A 16323-nucleotide genomic window follows, 5' to 3' on the forward strand; every position below is an offset into this window, starting at 1 on the left:
CTAATATACAAAGAGTTTGTATAATTCAATAAGAAAAAATGGAAATTAAATATCAGAAAACTAGGAAAGGAATAAGAACAGGCACACCAAAGAAGAATATAAATTACCAATAAATATATGAGTAGATGTTTACTTTCACTAGTAATCAAGGAACTAGAAACTAAAACAAAAATATGACATTTAAAAATTCATCAAATAGGCAAAAATTAAAAACAAATAGTATTCAGTATTTATGGGAATTGGGAAAGGGCATTCTTTTACATTTTTGCTGGTAATATAAATTGATACAGCCTTTTTCTGAGGACAAATTGGCAGAATCTATTGAAATTTGAAATGTACGTACTCCCTCATACATTAATGTCACCTTTAGGAATCTGCACCATAGAAAAACAGAGGTGTATAAAAATATATGTGCTAAGATATTCATGGCAGCATTAGTTGTAGCAGAAAATTATAATTAACCTAAAATATCTAGCAATATGGAAATGTTTAAAAAAACACACACAAAACTATGGCATAGTCATATATTGGAATGTAGTGAAGTCATTAAAAGAAGGAACAAAATCTGCAGCACTGACATGGCAGCACGTGCTAGTATGTTCATGAGTGAATAAATCAAATCAAGGAACATATGTATATATAGCATGACTTAATTGGGGATGCAGAGGTGGGAGGGTAGGTGGATGTATGTGTATAAACGTGTTTGCAGACCAAAAAATAAAAACGACTGGAAAAATACACAATGACCTTTTGAAAATTGTTACAAATCTGAGGTACTGAAGTGCTGGGATGAGGGGAGTTTCACTTTTTTTTTTTTTTTTAATGTACTTGTGCAGTGTTTGCAGTTATTTTTAATCACAATGATTTAATAACGTTACAAAAGAAAAGAAATTAAAAATGCTAAAGAACCCAATCTTTGACCAAAAAGAAAGAATTTTGGTTAGAAGAATTGCTTTAAAAGAAGACGTATTTATCTTTGCCTAATGAAAATTTAAATAAAAAAATAGACAAAACTCTTCCTTGCTATTGTATTAATTTTCTGTATCTGGAATATTTATTTTAGTGGTTTCTCTTTGGTTATTTAATTCATTGTGTTTAATTGATAGTGTTTACTGGAGTTTAGTGAAAAGCTATTTTGTAAATATCTTCAATTGTGATTTACCTAGTGTAATATCTCCCCCAGTGAATTGACTGTGAGTGGGGAATTAGTAAAGCAGATAACATCTGGAGAGTAGTATGTGGCTTTACTTATCTCTACAGGAAACCTTATTTCATATTGGTAAAGTTCGAAATCTTTCCTGTAGCTCTTCCCGATTGTTCATTGTTGTTACCGTTTTAATGAGAGGGAGAAATGAGCCAAACCAACCTGCTTCTTTCCTTCTACTAAATTAATGTCAAAGGAAATTCTTCAGCCCAAATAAATAAGTGAATGTGAATGGAATCAGATTCTGACTCAACATGTTCCAATTAATTGCTTCCAAACGTTAAGATACATTCTTAAGAAACCCCACACATATTAAAAAATCAACCAGTGGAGAATGATTAGGTGAGAAGTGAACTAGCTTAGAACCATCTTTGTTTAAAAAACCTCATTTAAGTTGACATTAATATTTACCATCTACTCTATTATAAATCAAGATTTATTGTAGAAATGTATCAAAGATAACACAATAATAAAGAAAACAGATTCATCTCAGGTTTTGAAATGTACCTAACAAATTCAGCCTCTTGCAAAATAGCTTTCTTATTCAAAATGGAACTGGGAATTGTTCAGCACACAGTGAATCACCTTTTGGCAAGTACAATAGAATCTTTAGGGACATTTCGCAGTATCTTGTTCAATTGTTAGGATGTTTTTAGCTTTCACAGGTAAGGAAGAAGGTAGCTTGTATAGTCATCATCTTGTTGCTAAAATTGTACAGTAAAGATTTTTCAGAGTGGCTGTTGCAATAGATCTTTTTACTTCTTTTTTTTTTTTTTCTTCCTGTTTCTTTACCCAGAGCTGCTTTGTCTCTCAAAAACAATCTGGAATTACTTAATGCTGTTTTCTGGTTTTACTATTTACCCAGGACTCAAATGTTAAACATTAATGTGGGAAACTCCCTTTTCCTTACCTCATGGTCCTATATTTATTTAACTGTTATTTTGCAAGAAGAAAACCTCATCTTTCTCTCTCTGTGTTAAAGGACTTCTTTTTATTGACAGACACATTTAGTTTTTGTATTTGCTTTTTTTCAGGAGGCTTTAGAGCCATCCCTGGATGATTTTGAGGTGACGGAGACCACCACGGCAACCGAAGTGATTAAATATGAGTATCATGTCTTATATTCCTGCAGCTACCAAGTGCCTGTGCTTTACTTTAGGGCAAGCTTTTTAGGTAAGACCATGTTGGAAGCTAAATGTAAATTCATAGCATTTACATATAAGGCAGAAAGCAGATTTGGAAAATTATTCTTGAGAGAAAAAAATAGAGTTAAAAATAAGAAAACTGTGGGTGAGGTAAGGTTTTACCAGTAAATTTTCTCATGCTTTAGAAAGAGTATCAAGACTTCAGAGTGAATGATATCATCCCAGCCTTAAGTCTGATCTTCAGATTCTTGGCCTCCTGCCCAGCGTTGACTAAGCCCCCTGGCCCTTTTTCTTTTCTTTACTTTAAACAAGGAGGAACAACTTAAAGCTACAATGTTTATTTACTTCTAACTTTACAGTAAAAATTTCTTTCAATCTCAAGTGATCCCATTAACTCAAAAGTCCCCATGTCTCCTTCCCCAAGCACAAATTATTATTGCAGGAACTGTTTATCAATCCATTTAAGCTATATTTAAAAATAGCACTAACATTTCCTTCGGCCATCTATACATCTCCAATACCTCAGCTTCCTGCGATGCTGTTACTCAACTCATCCCCCTTGCCAAGAAGGTGGAACACCCTGTCTCCTCTGAGGCCTTGGCTAATAAAGCTTATTTAATGAGCAGCCGCGTGGAGCCCTCACCCTGCAGCGCAGCCGGGACTCCCCCCCTTCATGTCCTGCGACTTAACCGGGTCAACATCTTGAGGCCCCTCCACCCTGGGCTCAGAGACAACCCCAGCCCACCCCTACTCTATCTCTCCTTTTCTGTCTGGACTTATCAGCAGCATTTTGCATTTTGAACAGGCTCCTAACCTTTTCTGGATAGCTAAGACATCTGAATTTAGCCAGTGATATTTTATTTTTAATTAAAAAGTAGCTTAAGCTGCTTTGAATGTGTATTTGGTAGATTTAATCACTTGCTGCCTTATATTGTTTAATGGTCTCTAATTTTGCAGTGTTGGCGGTTTAACAAGTACTTAGGATTTAAAACACAAGAACAAATTCTCATAGACTCCCTGGTGAGAAGATTTTACTCTGAGGTACAGCTCCTAAGAACTGACAATTTGGGGTAAATTTTCAACATGGAACATGGGGAGTTGAGGACACTGATAGTTCACCAATTCACAAACTCTTGCTGTAGATTTATCCGTATGATTATTACAGGCCTTTAAAACACTCACTTTATTGTAATTCTATTGGGTTTGGAGCCCAGAGGTTAAAGGAAGTTTCTTGTCAGTGAGCTGTGTTATACTAAAAAGTAGAAGGGGATACATATATTTACCAGAGGGAAGAAAAATGTCCTTCTAGGTTTTGGTTTGCAAGGGCTCTACCCAGTACCTTCTGGATTCAAAGCCCTGTCAAGGCTGCAGGTAGAGGAAATAGGACACTACTTCTTCAATACTGTACTTTCATATAATTAGTATTCACCATAAGCAGTTAATCACCAGAGAAGAGCTCCCAGAGACAAAACAAGTTGTTTAGCTTGTCAGCATTAGGGAATCGGAGGTGCTGAAACATGACTGCTTCTAGCTGGAAGTGGGTCTTGCCGAGGCCGGCGGATGAGCTCATACGTGTACTTTGCTCTTATGTGCCAACAGCTCCCCTTACAGTACAGCACAGTAATTGTTCCTGCAAATCCAATTATATTTTAATGAAATTTGTATACTTCCTAAGATCTTTTCTTCATGATGATTTTCTATTTCTTAAAAAAAAAAAAACAAAAAAAAACCTAGCCTTTTTGGATCCTATTTATATATTTTTAAGATGCTCTTCATTTATGTTTTTATAAAGGAAATCAAAATGAGTCATTTATTTTGTGTGGAAGCATTTCTTGTTCTCCACCCTCCCTACTCTGTGTTCTATAGAATGAGCATTAGGAATTTTTTGATTCCGGAATTCACTTAGTGGTTTTTCAGGTACATTAAAATACCATATTTAATTTTTTTAAAGCATACTGAATGTTTTCCTGTGAAGAAACATGAAAAATGGTTCTTTCCTTTATCGTAGTCTAATAATTTGTTTTCTCTTTTCTACCTAACTTAACCTAATGAGTATTCTAAAAATGTATTGGCCTTTACTCTGGTGTCAGAATTTTTCCTTTTTTCCCCTCAGTCCATTCCCTCTTTATTTGTTACGTGATTACTCTGGCCCTTCATCTCTTAAACAAATCTCTGTCAGTGTGGTGAATGGATTCCTAACATCTTCCTCTTATTCCAGGTCCAGATTTTTCTTTGTCTCATTCTAAGAGAGTTCCGACCTAGAAAAAGGATGGCTATAAAATTTCTTGCTCAGGGGTCTTTTTTTGTTGCTTCAAAAATAGTTCACTTAGCCTTGTTTTTGACAGATATTTAGGATTTTTTTTTTTGCATTTGACTCAGTAAAAATTAGTTTCTCTGCTTTGCTCTAAATTTTATTTCAGTACCTCTTTTTTTAGGTAAAGAAAGTGGTAAGTAATTCCCATTTAAATTGACATTACCTTTTCTTTTATCGACTGGCTTAGATGCCAGAGGAAATCTTTATTCTGTTTCTTGAAATGCATATCATTGGACTGTGATTACCTCTTATTCCTTGATATGTCCAGTGTCCACCAAGCCAACTACTGTCTAAGACTCAGCTTACATGCCACTTACTGTTGTCACCCCCATGTCATATCATATCACATTATATTATATATCATGTTGCACAATATCAGAAAAATATTTGTTTACTTGTCCCCTATAAAATGGTAAGCTAGAAGATAGGGGTTTAAGGTAAAAAGAGGGAGGAAGGAAATTAATAGTGAGTACTTACAATCTACAGAGTTATAAACTTTATTCATAGCTCTGTGTGTGTGTGTGTAATACATATGTGACATATGTATTCTTTGTCTTACTCATTTTTATACCCACAGTATCAACAAGTATTTATTGAATGAAACAGTGAGCAGGAATTTCTAACCATTTTTGCATATAGCCCAAAGATGGAAATCTAGCCATCTTTGCATATAGCCCTTGTGATGGTGCCTTATTTGAACTTTTCTGATGAGTTATATGGAAGGGAGTAATGCTGTTGTCTCCAGGAAACTCAGAACCTAAACCGTCTATATATCTTTACTCTTTAGTCTGGTGCTTCCCAGAGACAGCAGGAATGCTTGACTGGGGAAAATAGAAAGTCCTGAGGACTCAAAGGTGAGCATCTAAGCTAGCACTTCTATAAACACATATTTTTATTTGATCCTTGAAGGCAGACAGCTAAGGTGAGACAGCATTCTGTTTCTGGGCATACGCAGAAACATTTCTACTACTTGGCCATACGGGAACTCCGTTCCCTAGGGTTTAACATGAATTTAAGAGAAGAAATAAGTCCTTCCGAGCACTCTTTTTTCCCTAACCACTCTTGCCATTTTAGGTTTAGGAGAGGTGGTGGGGCACGCTTAATACCATTTGCTACCCAGCAGTGGGTGAGAGGTAATTGCACTTCTCTCAAGTACTAATAAATAGCCTACATTCAGACAGTGCTTTGTAGTCTATGAAGTCCATTCTCACAAAGCACTCTTGTCTTCAAGGGCCCACCTTTTTTTCTCCCCCACTATTTTTTTTTTTAAATAAATGTATGTATTTATTTATTTTTGGCTGCGTTGGGTCTTCGTTGCTGCACGTGGCCTTTTTTTTAGTTGTGTAGAGCGGGGGCTACTCTTCGTTGCGGTGCTCGGGCTTCTCATTGCGGTGGCTTCTCTTGCTGCGGAGCACAGGCTCTAGGTGCGCAGTCTCAGTAGTTGTGGCGAACGGGCTTAGTTGCTCCGCAGCATGTGGGATCTTCCCAGACCAGGGCTCAAACCCGTGTGCCCTGCATTGGCAGGCGGATTCTTAACTACTGCGCCACCAGGGAAGCCCTCCCCCAACTATTTTTGAAGCGCACCACGTTAAAGAATTATTTGTAGTGTGCGAAAGGCTTCTAGCTGCTGCTCATCATTCCAGCACCTTTTTATGTCCCAGTGTTCACTTTTGAGGGCTTGACTTGGTCAAAAGCTGATGGTAAGTGTTAGAAATGTGGTGTAAACCTTAGAAATATACATAATGGCTTTGGGCTTCACCAGACTCCTAAGCTTACCTAGTTTTACCTTTCATTACAACTAGAGATTTCTATATTTATTTCAGCTTGAATTCTGATTAATTTCTTCCCTGTCTCTCTTCCTTTCCTTTGTTTGCGATCTCTATTGAAAAATAGGCCAAGTGGTTCTTCTCATTTTCAAAATATTTAATTCTTTGGTGCTGACATATGGGTTCTTCTTGGGAACCGTTCTGACATATTTCTTTAATTAGTTAGAAGGGCTGCTTTTGAATAGGGAAGGAAACAACATTTCTTCCATTCAGCAACTGAATGTCTGTTCTTTCTGGAGATCCATTCTATTATTGGCCCAGGGAGTAAGAGTATAGAATTAAAAATGTAACCCAGATATTTCACGTAGAAGATTTATCCACTTGTTATATGCTTGAATGATGCTCATGGAGAAACAGGGCAGGAGAAATAGCCAGAGAATAATTCCTTCTTAAAGGCAGCATGACCAAACCAAGATAAAGCCCAGCTCAAAGGAAGAATAACGAAAAGGTTGGAATTAGAATAGTATATACATCATCAGGGAGGAGGAGGAAGAGGCTTGTCCCTGGTGTGGAACCGGAGGGAGTCTTTGGACCGTATAGAAGAAAATGACAGGAAAACAGGAAAGACGGGGGTTGGAGGAAGTTGGAGAATAAAAGTAAAATATTCATAGCTCTGCCCAACAATTTTCAAGGGAACATAACAGGTTGGCTTTTCTGAAGAGGCTGGGAAAAGCACTGGATAAGGGGAGACAGGTGAGTGCCAAGCTGTAGGGCTGGAAAGCATGGCGTATTTGGGGAACAATGAGAGGCTGGTTTGAGGAAAACCTCTATTCCAAATTGTAGAAGAAGTGGTTGGAAAGATATGTTGAGGTAAAATTATGGAAGAGATAATGGATGGGATGGGGTTGGAGGGTATAATGAAAGGGTGAAAGAGGTTGAGCAAAAGTGAATGGGATCAAAGGAGGGGTTTTCTAGAGCAGGAAGTATGACTGGGTAGAGCAGAGAGAGAATTGATGAAGGATGAGAAGAAATTATGAAGAGTGAAATTTAAGAAAAGGAATTTGGCGTTTTTTGGTATAGTTGTTAGAAATATTTAAAAAAAATTTTAATAGTCTCTTATAGAATGAACTGGAAGGAACATATTTTCAGGGAAAATAGAGTGAGAGTGAAGGCTGCTTGTTGAACAGGAAAGAAAGGTGGATTAGAGGGGTACTTAAAGATTAAAGCAAAAATGATTCTAGTTAATTATTATAATGACCAGGAAATAGAAAATGACTTGGCAGACAATTTAGTCTTATTTGGTAGTAGAGAATCTTTAAGAAAGTTCATATATGCCACTTATATTTAAATAAACCATAGGTCTAGCCAAAGTCATAATAATGCAATGGAACATGAATTTTAGTGCATTAAAAAGAGATTCTAGGGGTTGAAATGAAATTTGAAGAGCAAACAGTGAAAATTATTAAGAAAAATAATGAAAAATTATTTAACTAGTATAAATATATTCAAACCGAAAAGTTTAAGTAATAGAGGGAATTTAATGAAATTATTTGTCGAACCAGGTAAATGTTTGAAACATTATGGGGAATTAGGGTACAAGTAGGATGCTGGGTTAGAACACATGATGGGGATAGAATCCCATTGAAAAGTCAAACCCTAATTTTAAAATGTATTAAAGAAAAGGTGCAACAAAACTACAGGGACACCTAATTAGCTAAAAGGTTTATTCAAACCTGTGTTAGTACAAAGCATCACATACACAAAAAGCAACAGATTTTACATGGATTCAGAGGACAGGAAGAGGACATGAAAAGGCAGACAAATTTATTTTCTTACCAATAAGGGACTATACTTTAGCTTTCCTGGACAAATAAATGTGTTGTGGACCATAAAGAAGAAACATTTCTTTGCTTACTCTTGACAAAACAAGCCCTGTTTGAAACATCCATTAAAATGTACATGAGTGCCTACTGTGTGCACAGCACAAAAACTCATTAGCTTATTTAAAAAATATGCTGAGGAAAATCACTGCATAACTGGAAACTAGTATATTGGTTTTCTCCTCCTTTAAAGTCACCAAAGCAGAGTTCGTTAAGTCCATATATTAGGTGCTGTGCTGAGAAGGTGATCATGGGAAGAAGATCAAGTTGGATGGATAGTCAGGGTGCTGCTGCAGGTGTTAACAGGTCCATGTTCTGTGGGGTACTGAGATTGGAAGAAAGCCAGGAGTCCAAAATGCTGAGTACTGGTGTGCCAGAGCAAGAGGTTGGAATCCAAACCTCAGAACACTTTGGGTAGGATTGAAAGTAGAGTGCATTCTGCTTTAGAACCGGCAGACCTAATGTAGATATTCATCTGGTGATGTGGTCTTCGGAGTTCTGATGAATAGCTGTATCTCAGAGTTGGTGTCTCGGGTACCTTGTAGACCCAGTTTTGCTTCCCTTGGGACATTTTCTGATTCAGAGATTCTTGAAGAAGGTCTTGTGTGTACTTCTACTAGGTTAAGTGTTTAATTTAAATGAGAGGATATAGCATCACCTGCATTATTGTAAGTTCTTAACACAGTTTGTGGACAGTTTAAGGTGACCCCCAAATTACTCCTCTTTGTGCTGTTGGGCATATTTCTCATAAAGATGGATTGCAACGTACATAAGCTTTCTCATGTAACTGAAAGATGTCTTACATTTATTTTCCACTCAAAATTACTAGACAAATATATGACATTTAAAGCATTGGGGATGATAATTTTGAAAATTGATAAATATTAAGCAAGACTTATAAACCATTTATCTGGGGTGTATTAGTTAGGTTAGCATATACTTAGCTGCAAATAATTGAACCTTCCCATGATAAAGCAGAAAAGGATTTATTGGAAGGGTAGATTGTAGAGTCAACTGAAGGCACAAGTGTTAAGATGTCTGCCTCTCTTTGGCTTTAGTGGTATGGAATGGGGTTCTGCCTACCACTTATTCTGGAATTTATCTCCCAAGTAGGAACTATGTTGGGATGCTGAAAAATCAAATATTCACTCTATCTTCATCTACTTAACACTATAGATTTATATGAGGGTTTTACATAAATGAAAAGCGTTTAATCAATGAATTTTTAATCATGATTGTTCAGTCTTTATTCTTAGTAATAATTGTGCTTATTGCTCTAGAAATAATATTGAACATCCATCTATCCAAGCATTGGAAAATACTTATGCACAAGACATGAAAATGCTTCTGGAATGCATAGATGAATAAAGGAATCAGAGATGATTGATGCCCTCAAGGAGCTTACAGTCTACTGAGGGAAACAAGACAGGTTTGAAATTCACTGTAACAAGTAGAATATGTTAAGGGCCATAAGAGAGGTAAAAATTGTCACCAGGCAGAGAATAGGTTAGTGGTTGACAGAGGCTGGGTGGGTGGGTGGGGGTGGGGGTGAGAGAAATGAGAACATGTTGGCTAAAGGGTACAGATTTTCAGATATAAGATGAATAAGTTCTGGGAGTCTAATGTACAGCATGGTGACTACAGTTAACAATACTGTATTTATACTTGAGAGTTACTAAGAGAGTAGACTTTAAATGTTCTAACCACATTAACACATATACACACACACAAATGGTAAATATGTGAGGGGATGGATGTGTTAACTAACTTAATCGTGGTAACCATTTCCCAGTATATACATATATCAAATCATCATATTGTACACCTTAAACTTACACAATGCTACGAATCCATTATATCTCAATAAAGCTGGTGGAAAAATTACCACCAGGCCTCAGAGGGCAGAGATTACCTTGAGCTGGAGGGATCAAGAGAGGCCCTGGTTGGACTTGGGATTTGTCCATGCATTGATGAGGGAAAGGGCAGGCCTGGCCTACTAAGAAACCTAGGAAAGGCAAAATTCTAGATACCCCTAGGTTAGGCAATGCTGGTAGAGACTACTAGTGACAACAAAAACAACACCACAGGGGCATCCCTGGTGGCGCAGTGGTTGAGAGTCCACCTGCTGATGCTGGGGACACGGGTTCGTGCCCCGGTCCGGGAAGATCCCACATGCTGCGGAGCGGCTGGGCCCGTGAGCCATGGCCGCTGAGTGCGCGTCCAGAGCCTGTGCTCCGCAACGGGAGAGGCCACAACGGTGAGAGGCCCACGTACCGCAAAAGAAAACCCAACAACACCACAACTAATATGTGTGTATCACTTTATAGTTTACAAAGAGCTCCTGGGTACTGGTCAGAATGCAGAGTCCGGAGCTGGAACGCCTTGGTTCTGATTCCTCACTCTGCTAATTACTATGTGACGTTGTAGAAGTTACTGAACTTTTTGTTTCCTTTCTTTCATCATCTAAAAAATGAGATAATAATAATAATACCTACTTTATAGAGTTTTAAGGTTTGTGAGCTAATACGTAAAGTGGGGCTTGGCATGTAGTACCTTCCAGTAATGCTGGCTGAGTTCTGTGTCTTTGCCCTCACAATAACACTGTAAGATAGGAACTGTTACTCTCCTCAAGTACAGTCATACAAACTGAGTGCTTAGCGGGGTTAAACGGTTTATTTATTCAAGGCTACATAGAAAACTATGGAGTTAAGACAAACTCTTTAGCCTTTTATTTTACTGCAAAGTGCAGTAACCAAAATTTAAGAGACATTAAAGAGAAGTTGCCATAATCTGTACTTTTGGAATTTTCATTCAGATTTCTTGAGGTTCATACTCAAAATGCAAAAAATGTATGTAGGAATAAATAAAAATTACAGAATTAGCCAGCAGAGTAGCTGATGAGAATGTACATGAACAATTAACACTCATTTCATATCACAATATAATTTTCTCACTGAAGCAAAAATGAATTTTCCCGTTTGATGGAGCGTCATCTCTGCCTTACTGTGGAGTGTGACATGAATTTTTATAGACTTCAAAGCTCTCTTGAAGACAATATATTGAGTAATGACATATTTCATTGTGAAAAATCCACCCTTTCCTTTTTATTTCTAGTGACCACATTCAGAACATTATTCTTACATTTACTCTAAATAATTTATATTCTCTCTAATCTTCTTTTTAAGAGTTATGAAGTTTTAGTGAAAGCATGCACCGCAGGTTAAAGGTGACTTCAGCATGCTTGCACTAGCGTTAGGTAGTGCTAGTGAAATATCTCATGCTGTTATTTGATTCATGAAAACTAATAGCCCTGAGAAATTTAATTTAGAAAGCTGAACATTTTGAGTAGTATATAGATTACTTGACATGTAGGTTATTATTCAATTGAGAGATTTTATATGAAAATGTTAAATTAAATGCTACTGGCAGTTGCTAAAGATTGTACTTTTTAATTATTCTATTTTTCATCCAATGTCTCTGCCTCTTTTGTCATTGACATTTTATTATAGGTTGCTGGGTTCCTTTAGCTCAAATGTGTATTATCATTCCAGGTGATAGAAGCACATAGTAGGCACTCAATAAACACTTGTGAAACAAATGACCTTAATTTACCATGCTCACTTTGTAGGTTGCTGCTGAAATTATTTCAGCTTCTACTTCTCTTTTTCAAGTATGCAAGGGATTTTACTGAGCTTCTCAGCTTCAGTGTGATTAATGAGATTTCTAAGCATGTTGAAATTGGTGCTATCGAATATCTTGGGTCTGAAACTAGGGAGTTGTTGATTGAGTATGCTTATGTCTCCTCTGACTGAGGCCAGACGGAAAAAATAGACCCTATAAACAGGGCTTAAAGTTCTTGATTGAAGATAACTTCAGCTGAACATAAAGGCACAAAATAATGTTTCATGAGTTTAACCAAGTATTTGTTTATGTCCACATTTTAATTTAATTTAATTTTTATTGGAGTATAGTTGCTTTACAATGTTGTGTTAGCTCCTACTGCACAGCTAAATGAATCAGCCATACATATACTTATATACCCTGCCCTGTGGATTTCCCTCCCGTTTAGGGCACCACAGTGCGTTAAGTAGAGTTCCTGTGCTTTACTGTATGTTCCCATCAGTTGTATTTTATGTATTTTATACATAGTATCAATAGTGTATATCCACATTTTAATTTTAAGTTTTGGGTCTTCAGTTTTCATAAATAGATAGATAGATTCAAAATCACAAAATTCTTCATGTTTCTGCCATATTTAAGGTTTTATGATGTGATTTAAAAAATATATTTGACTATCTCGTTTCAATGATTTCAGTGGGATATGTGAAGCCTCCATTTTGCTTCTGTAATACAGTCATATTTGAATATATTTTGCATGTCAATTGCATATGTCATGGTTTTGAAGATATTGCTGATCAGGTCAGCATTTTTTGTCTTTGAATACAGGATCACAAAACTAACTTTTGTATGTTTTTTCTCTTGAAGGTGTGAGCTATGACTAGGGAAACCGGTGATGAGGGCTTAGGGAAAAGAATCCACATCATACTTCATTAAATCATTATTGTCATATCTGTATGTGAGAGACAAAGCTATATTACCCAGATCTTCCGTAGTGTAAATGGTTGGCAGAAACTGGAGAGATTGACACTCTTGTCAAAGTAACTTGCACAAGCACTCATTTGATCATCATTAGTATGTGTGTTTTTAAACAGTTTTCTAAACACATTAGAGAATCCAATCACATCCATTCACTTAAAAAACACTCTTCTCTTTGTAGCAAGCAGGTAGCACTCTTATAGACATACATAAAAGAGTATCATGCATCTTTCTATGTTTTGAACTTATTTTTTATTCCTTGTGATTGTCTCTTATTCTGAGCTAGCCAGGTCATTTTTTAATTCTTATATTTAAGGTGTTAAATTTTTTTCTCTAAATTACGTGTTGCCTGAAAACTTATGACACATACCCTTAATTCTAGCATCAAATCTGATGAAAATATCCTATAACATTTGTTTTGGGTCTCTCCACATTGTTGCTAGGCTGCTGATTATTTTGTATGAATGTTTCCAGCAGGGTATGCAGGGTTTTGACAGTGGTAATAGCCAAACCATTTACTCCATCCTTAGATTTTTAGCTGAAATATTTTAAGGAATAAAATTGAGATCATTACTGATGACCAGATTTTAAACCCAGCATTCTTCTCTAGGTATGCAAAGCCTTTCCCTGTCTTAGAGGAAATAAAGTTAAGGAAAGCATCCTTTCACGTGTCATTTATTCAGTAAATATATATAAAGCATTTGCAGTGTGTGAGTGAGGCTTAGAACTGCACAGCAGGGCTGCTGTGGTGAAAGGACAGATGCAGTCTTCACCCTCAGAGGCAGCACGGAATAGCAGGAGGAGCACTGAACTGTGAGTCCTGAGATTCCAGCTCCAGTGCAGTCATGAGCTGGCACATGATTTTGGCAGATGTATATTTCCCAAGACCTTGGTCGCTTTATCTATAAAATTAGTAATTATACCAGCTATAATATTTTATTATCCTACAACTTGATTTCTTTTAACTTTGACACCTGAAAATTATTTTAAAAGCATGTCACCTTTTAATAATTTGATTATTTCATTTGCTATTTGACACTGACGTACCTAAGATGCTATTCCCCTCTTCCAACATCAATACACACACACACACACACACACACACACACACACACACACACACACGTGTATGTGCATATTTTGAAGATGTGTAGTGCTTGAGATTAAAATTTGGCCCTATTCTGTAAATGTGTTCAGAAAATAATATAACACAGATATTGAAGGCAGCTTGTTTTAAACTTGTAGCTAAACATGACATTCAAATGTTAATTGGATGAATAAATCTTGTTCATTTTACAGACATGGAAATGTCAATGGAATAAAACAATTTATCACAAGATAATGGTTTCCTGCCACCAGATAAATGCCAAGATGAAGATACTTATTGAAAATGTATCAAAATATTCTATTGCTATTTATTGAAAATAAAGGTTGAGAAAAGTTCAACTTTTCAGGTCAAACATGAGAAATGCCCTGCCTATGGTATTAGTATATTACTGTATCAAACACAATGTGCGTGGTATAGCAACATGAGAAAATTCTAAGAAATAATGGTCTATAAATGAACCTTTTAGCTTTAAGGTATGAGAATTACTGGAATGGTGCAATGGGGGCTAGGAGGAGATACCTAATATATATTGAACTCTTGTTATGTGCGTGACACAGTCCTGGTGTGTTCACTGATATAAACTGTTCACAAGAGCAGGATTTTTTTTTTTTTTTTGGCTGCGTCGGTCTCTCTTAGTTGCGGCACGTGGGCATAGTTGCCCCGCGGCATGTGGGATCTTAGTTTCCTGATCAGGGATCGAACCCGCGTCCCTTGTATTGGAAGGCAGATTCTTAACCCCTGGACCACCAGGGGAGTCCCAGGAACACGATTTGAAAAGGATTATTATCCTCATTTTTTCAGGTAAAGTTAAAAGCAAAATAGTAAATCAACTATATTTCAATTAAAAAAAAAAAAGAAGCAAAATACCTTGCAGTCACATACAGGATAAGTGCCAATACTAGGATTCACACTCAGCCCGGACTTCAAATTTTGTGCTCTTCTCCTACACCCCACATCTTTACTTGTACTCCATAAGTCTGAATGCAATACCTTTTGGTTTGGGGGGCTTTTGAGTAGATTATTTCCCCAAGTTTTGTTGTACCTGATGACCAAATACTTCTTTGGATCTAATATGCTGATGAGTCTTCTTTAAATGACGTTGTCCACTTACCTAAAGAAAAGAGCACACCCATAGGTCTTGAGGACTTGGTTAGCTCTAAATGGGCCAAGTAGCACTAAATTCTAATTTAAGACCACCTTCTTTTCAACAGTGTGTGGTTTTAAAGTCCTTAGGTAATTCCCTCTTTCTGCTTTTTTTCTGAACCTAGATGTCTATTTCTCCACTTTACTTAACCTTGTGTCATAGTATTCTTCGTAAAATACATTATTTGGGTGATTACGAATATAGGTGAATAATCGAAGTTGCTCAAACAAAGAAAAGGAGGTTTATTGTTCACTAAAGCTCTTACTGATCTCTTCATGCCAAGTCCTTCTCAAGTCCCTCCACCCCTAAGATCTCTTCTCCACCTGCCACAAACAGTGGGTGTTAATGTCTCCCTCCTCTGGACTCTCAGAGAACTGCAGCTTTCCTCTGGCATTGACCATTCTACCTAGGATTTTAGTATCAATATTTACTGATGTACTTGTCATAATTTCCCTAGTAAGGAAATACTCCTTACTAGGAGAAACTGTGTGCTTTCCTCCTCTCTATTCCCCATGGTACCCAACAGAGTTATTTGAACATTACAGATATTCAGCCAACAAAAGGGTGAAAGAAGCATGTGTATGGTCTCTGATTTAAGGATTAGAGGAAGTATTAAGACTTCAGAGGTATCTATAGTACACCCTTGTGAATATGTGAGTCTACCTGGTCCTTTGCCGATGCTTCTATTTATCAGTTCTCTAAAACACATTTGGATCTTATTTATTTGGAAAAATTCCTAGAGGCAATAAATGAGCAGATAATTTAACTGTTAGATGGTTACAAAGGGGACAAGATTGAATGTTTACATTTCCCTCAGGAAGAAAATAGTAATTCATATAGCACTCTTTTGATATATAAATGGTGTGTGTAGTAGTAAAGATTTTTTTTAAATCATAATATTCTTTCAGTAGTTTTAGATAGACATCAAGCACCATTGTGTCAAATGGATTACTAACTGGCAGTCTTTACCATGCACTTTCACAGATGGAAGCCCTTTAGCTCTGAAGGACATATGGGAAGGAGTTCATGAGTGCTATAAGACTCGGCTGCTGCATGGACCGTGGGACACTATTACCCAACAGGTTAGAGAGTATTTTCATTGTATTGTATGTGATTCTTACCCTGTGCTCGTCTTTTCTTCTAGTTCTCTCTCCTACTTTTTTTTT

The 16323-nt window shown here is 36.7% G+C and overlaps 1 protein-coding gene across 1 annotated transcript in view; it reads left to right on the forward strand.

The window, feature by feature from the left end:
* Positions 1-16323, forward strand: part of ATG10 (autophagy related 10) — a 222651-nt gene that overhangs the window by 129923 nt on the left and 76405 nt on the right. The window contains exons 4-5 of the mRNA XM_065875113.1: positions 2239-2377; positions 16142-16239. Of these exons, the coding sequence (XP_065731185.1) occupies positions 2239-2377; positions 16142-16239 (237 nt within the window). The remainder of the gene's footprint in view (positions 1-2238; positions 2378-16141; positions 16240-16323) is intronic.

This window comes from Phocoena phocoena, chromosome 3 (assembly GCF_963924675.1).
Source record: "Phocoena phocoena chromosome 3, mPhoPho1.1, whole genome shotgun sequence".
Taxonomy (NCBI): Eukaryota; Metazoa; Chordata; class Mammalia; order Artiodactyla; family Phocoenidae; genus Phocoena; species Phocoena phocoena.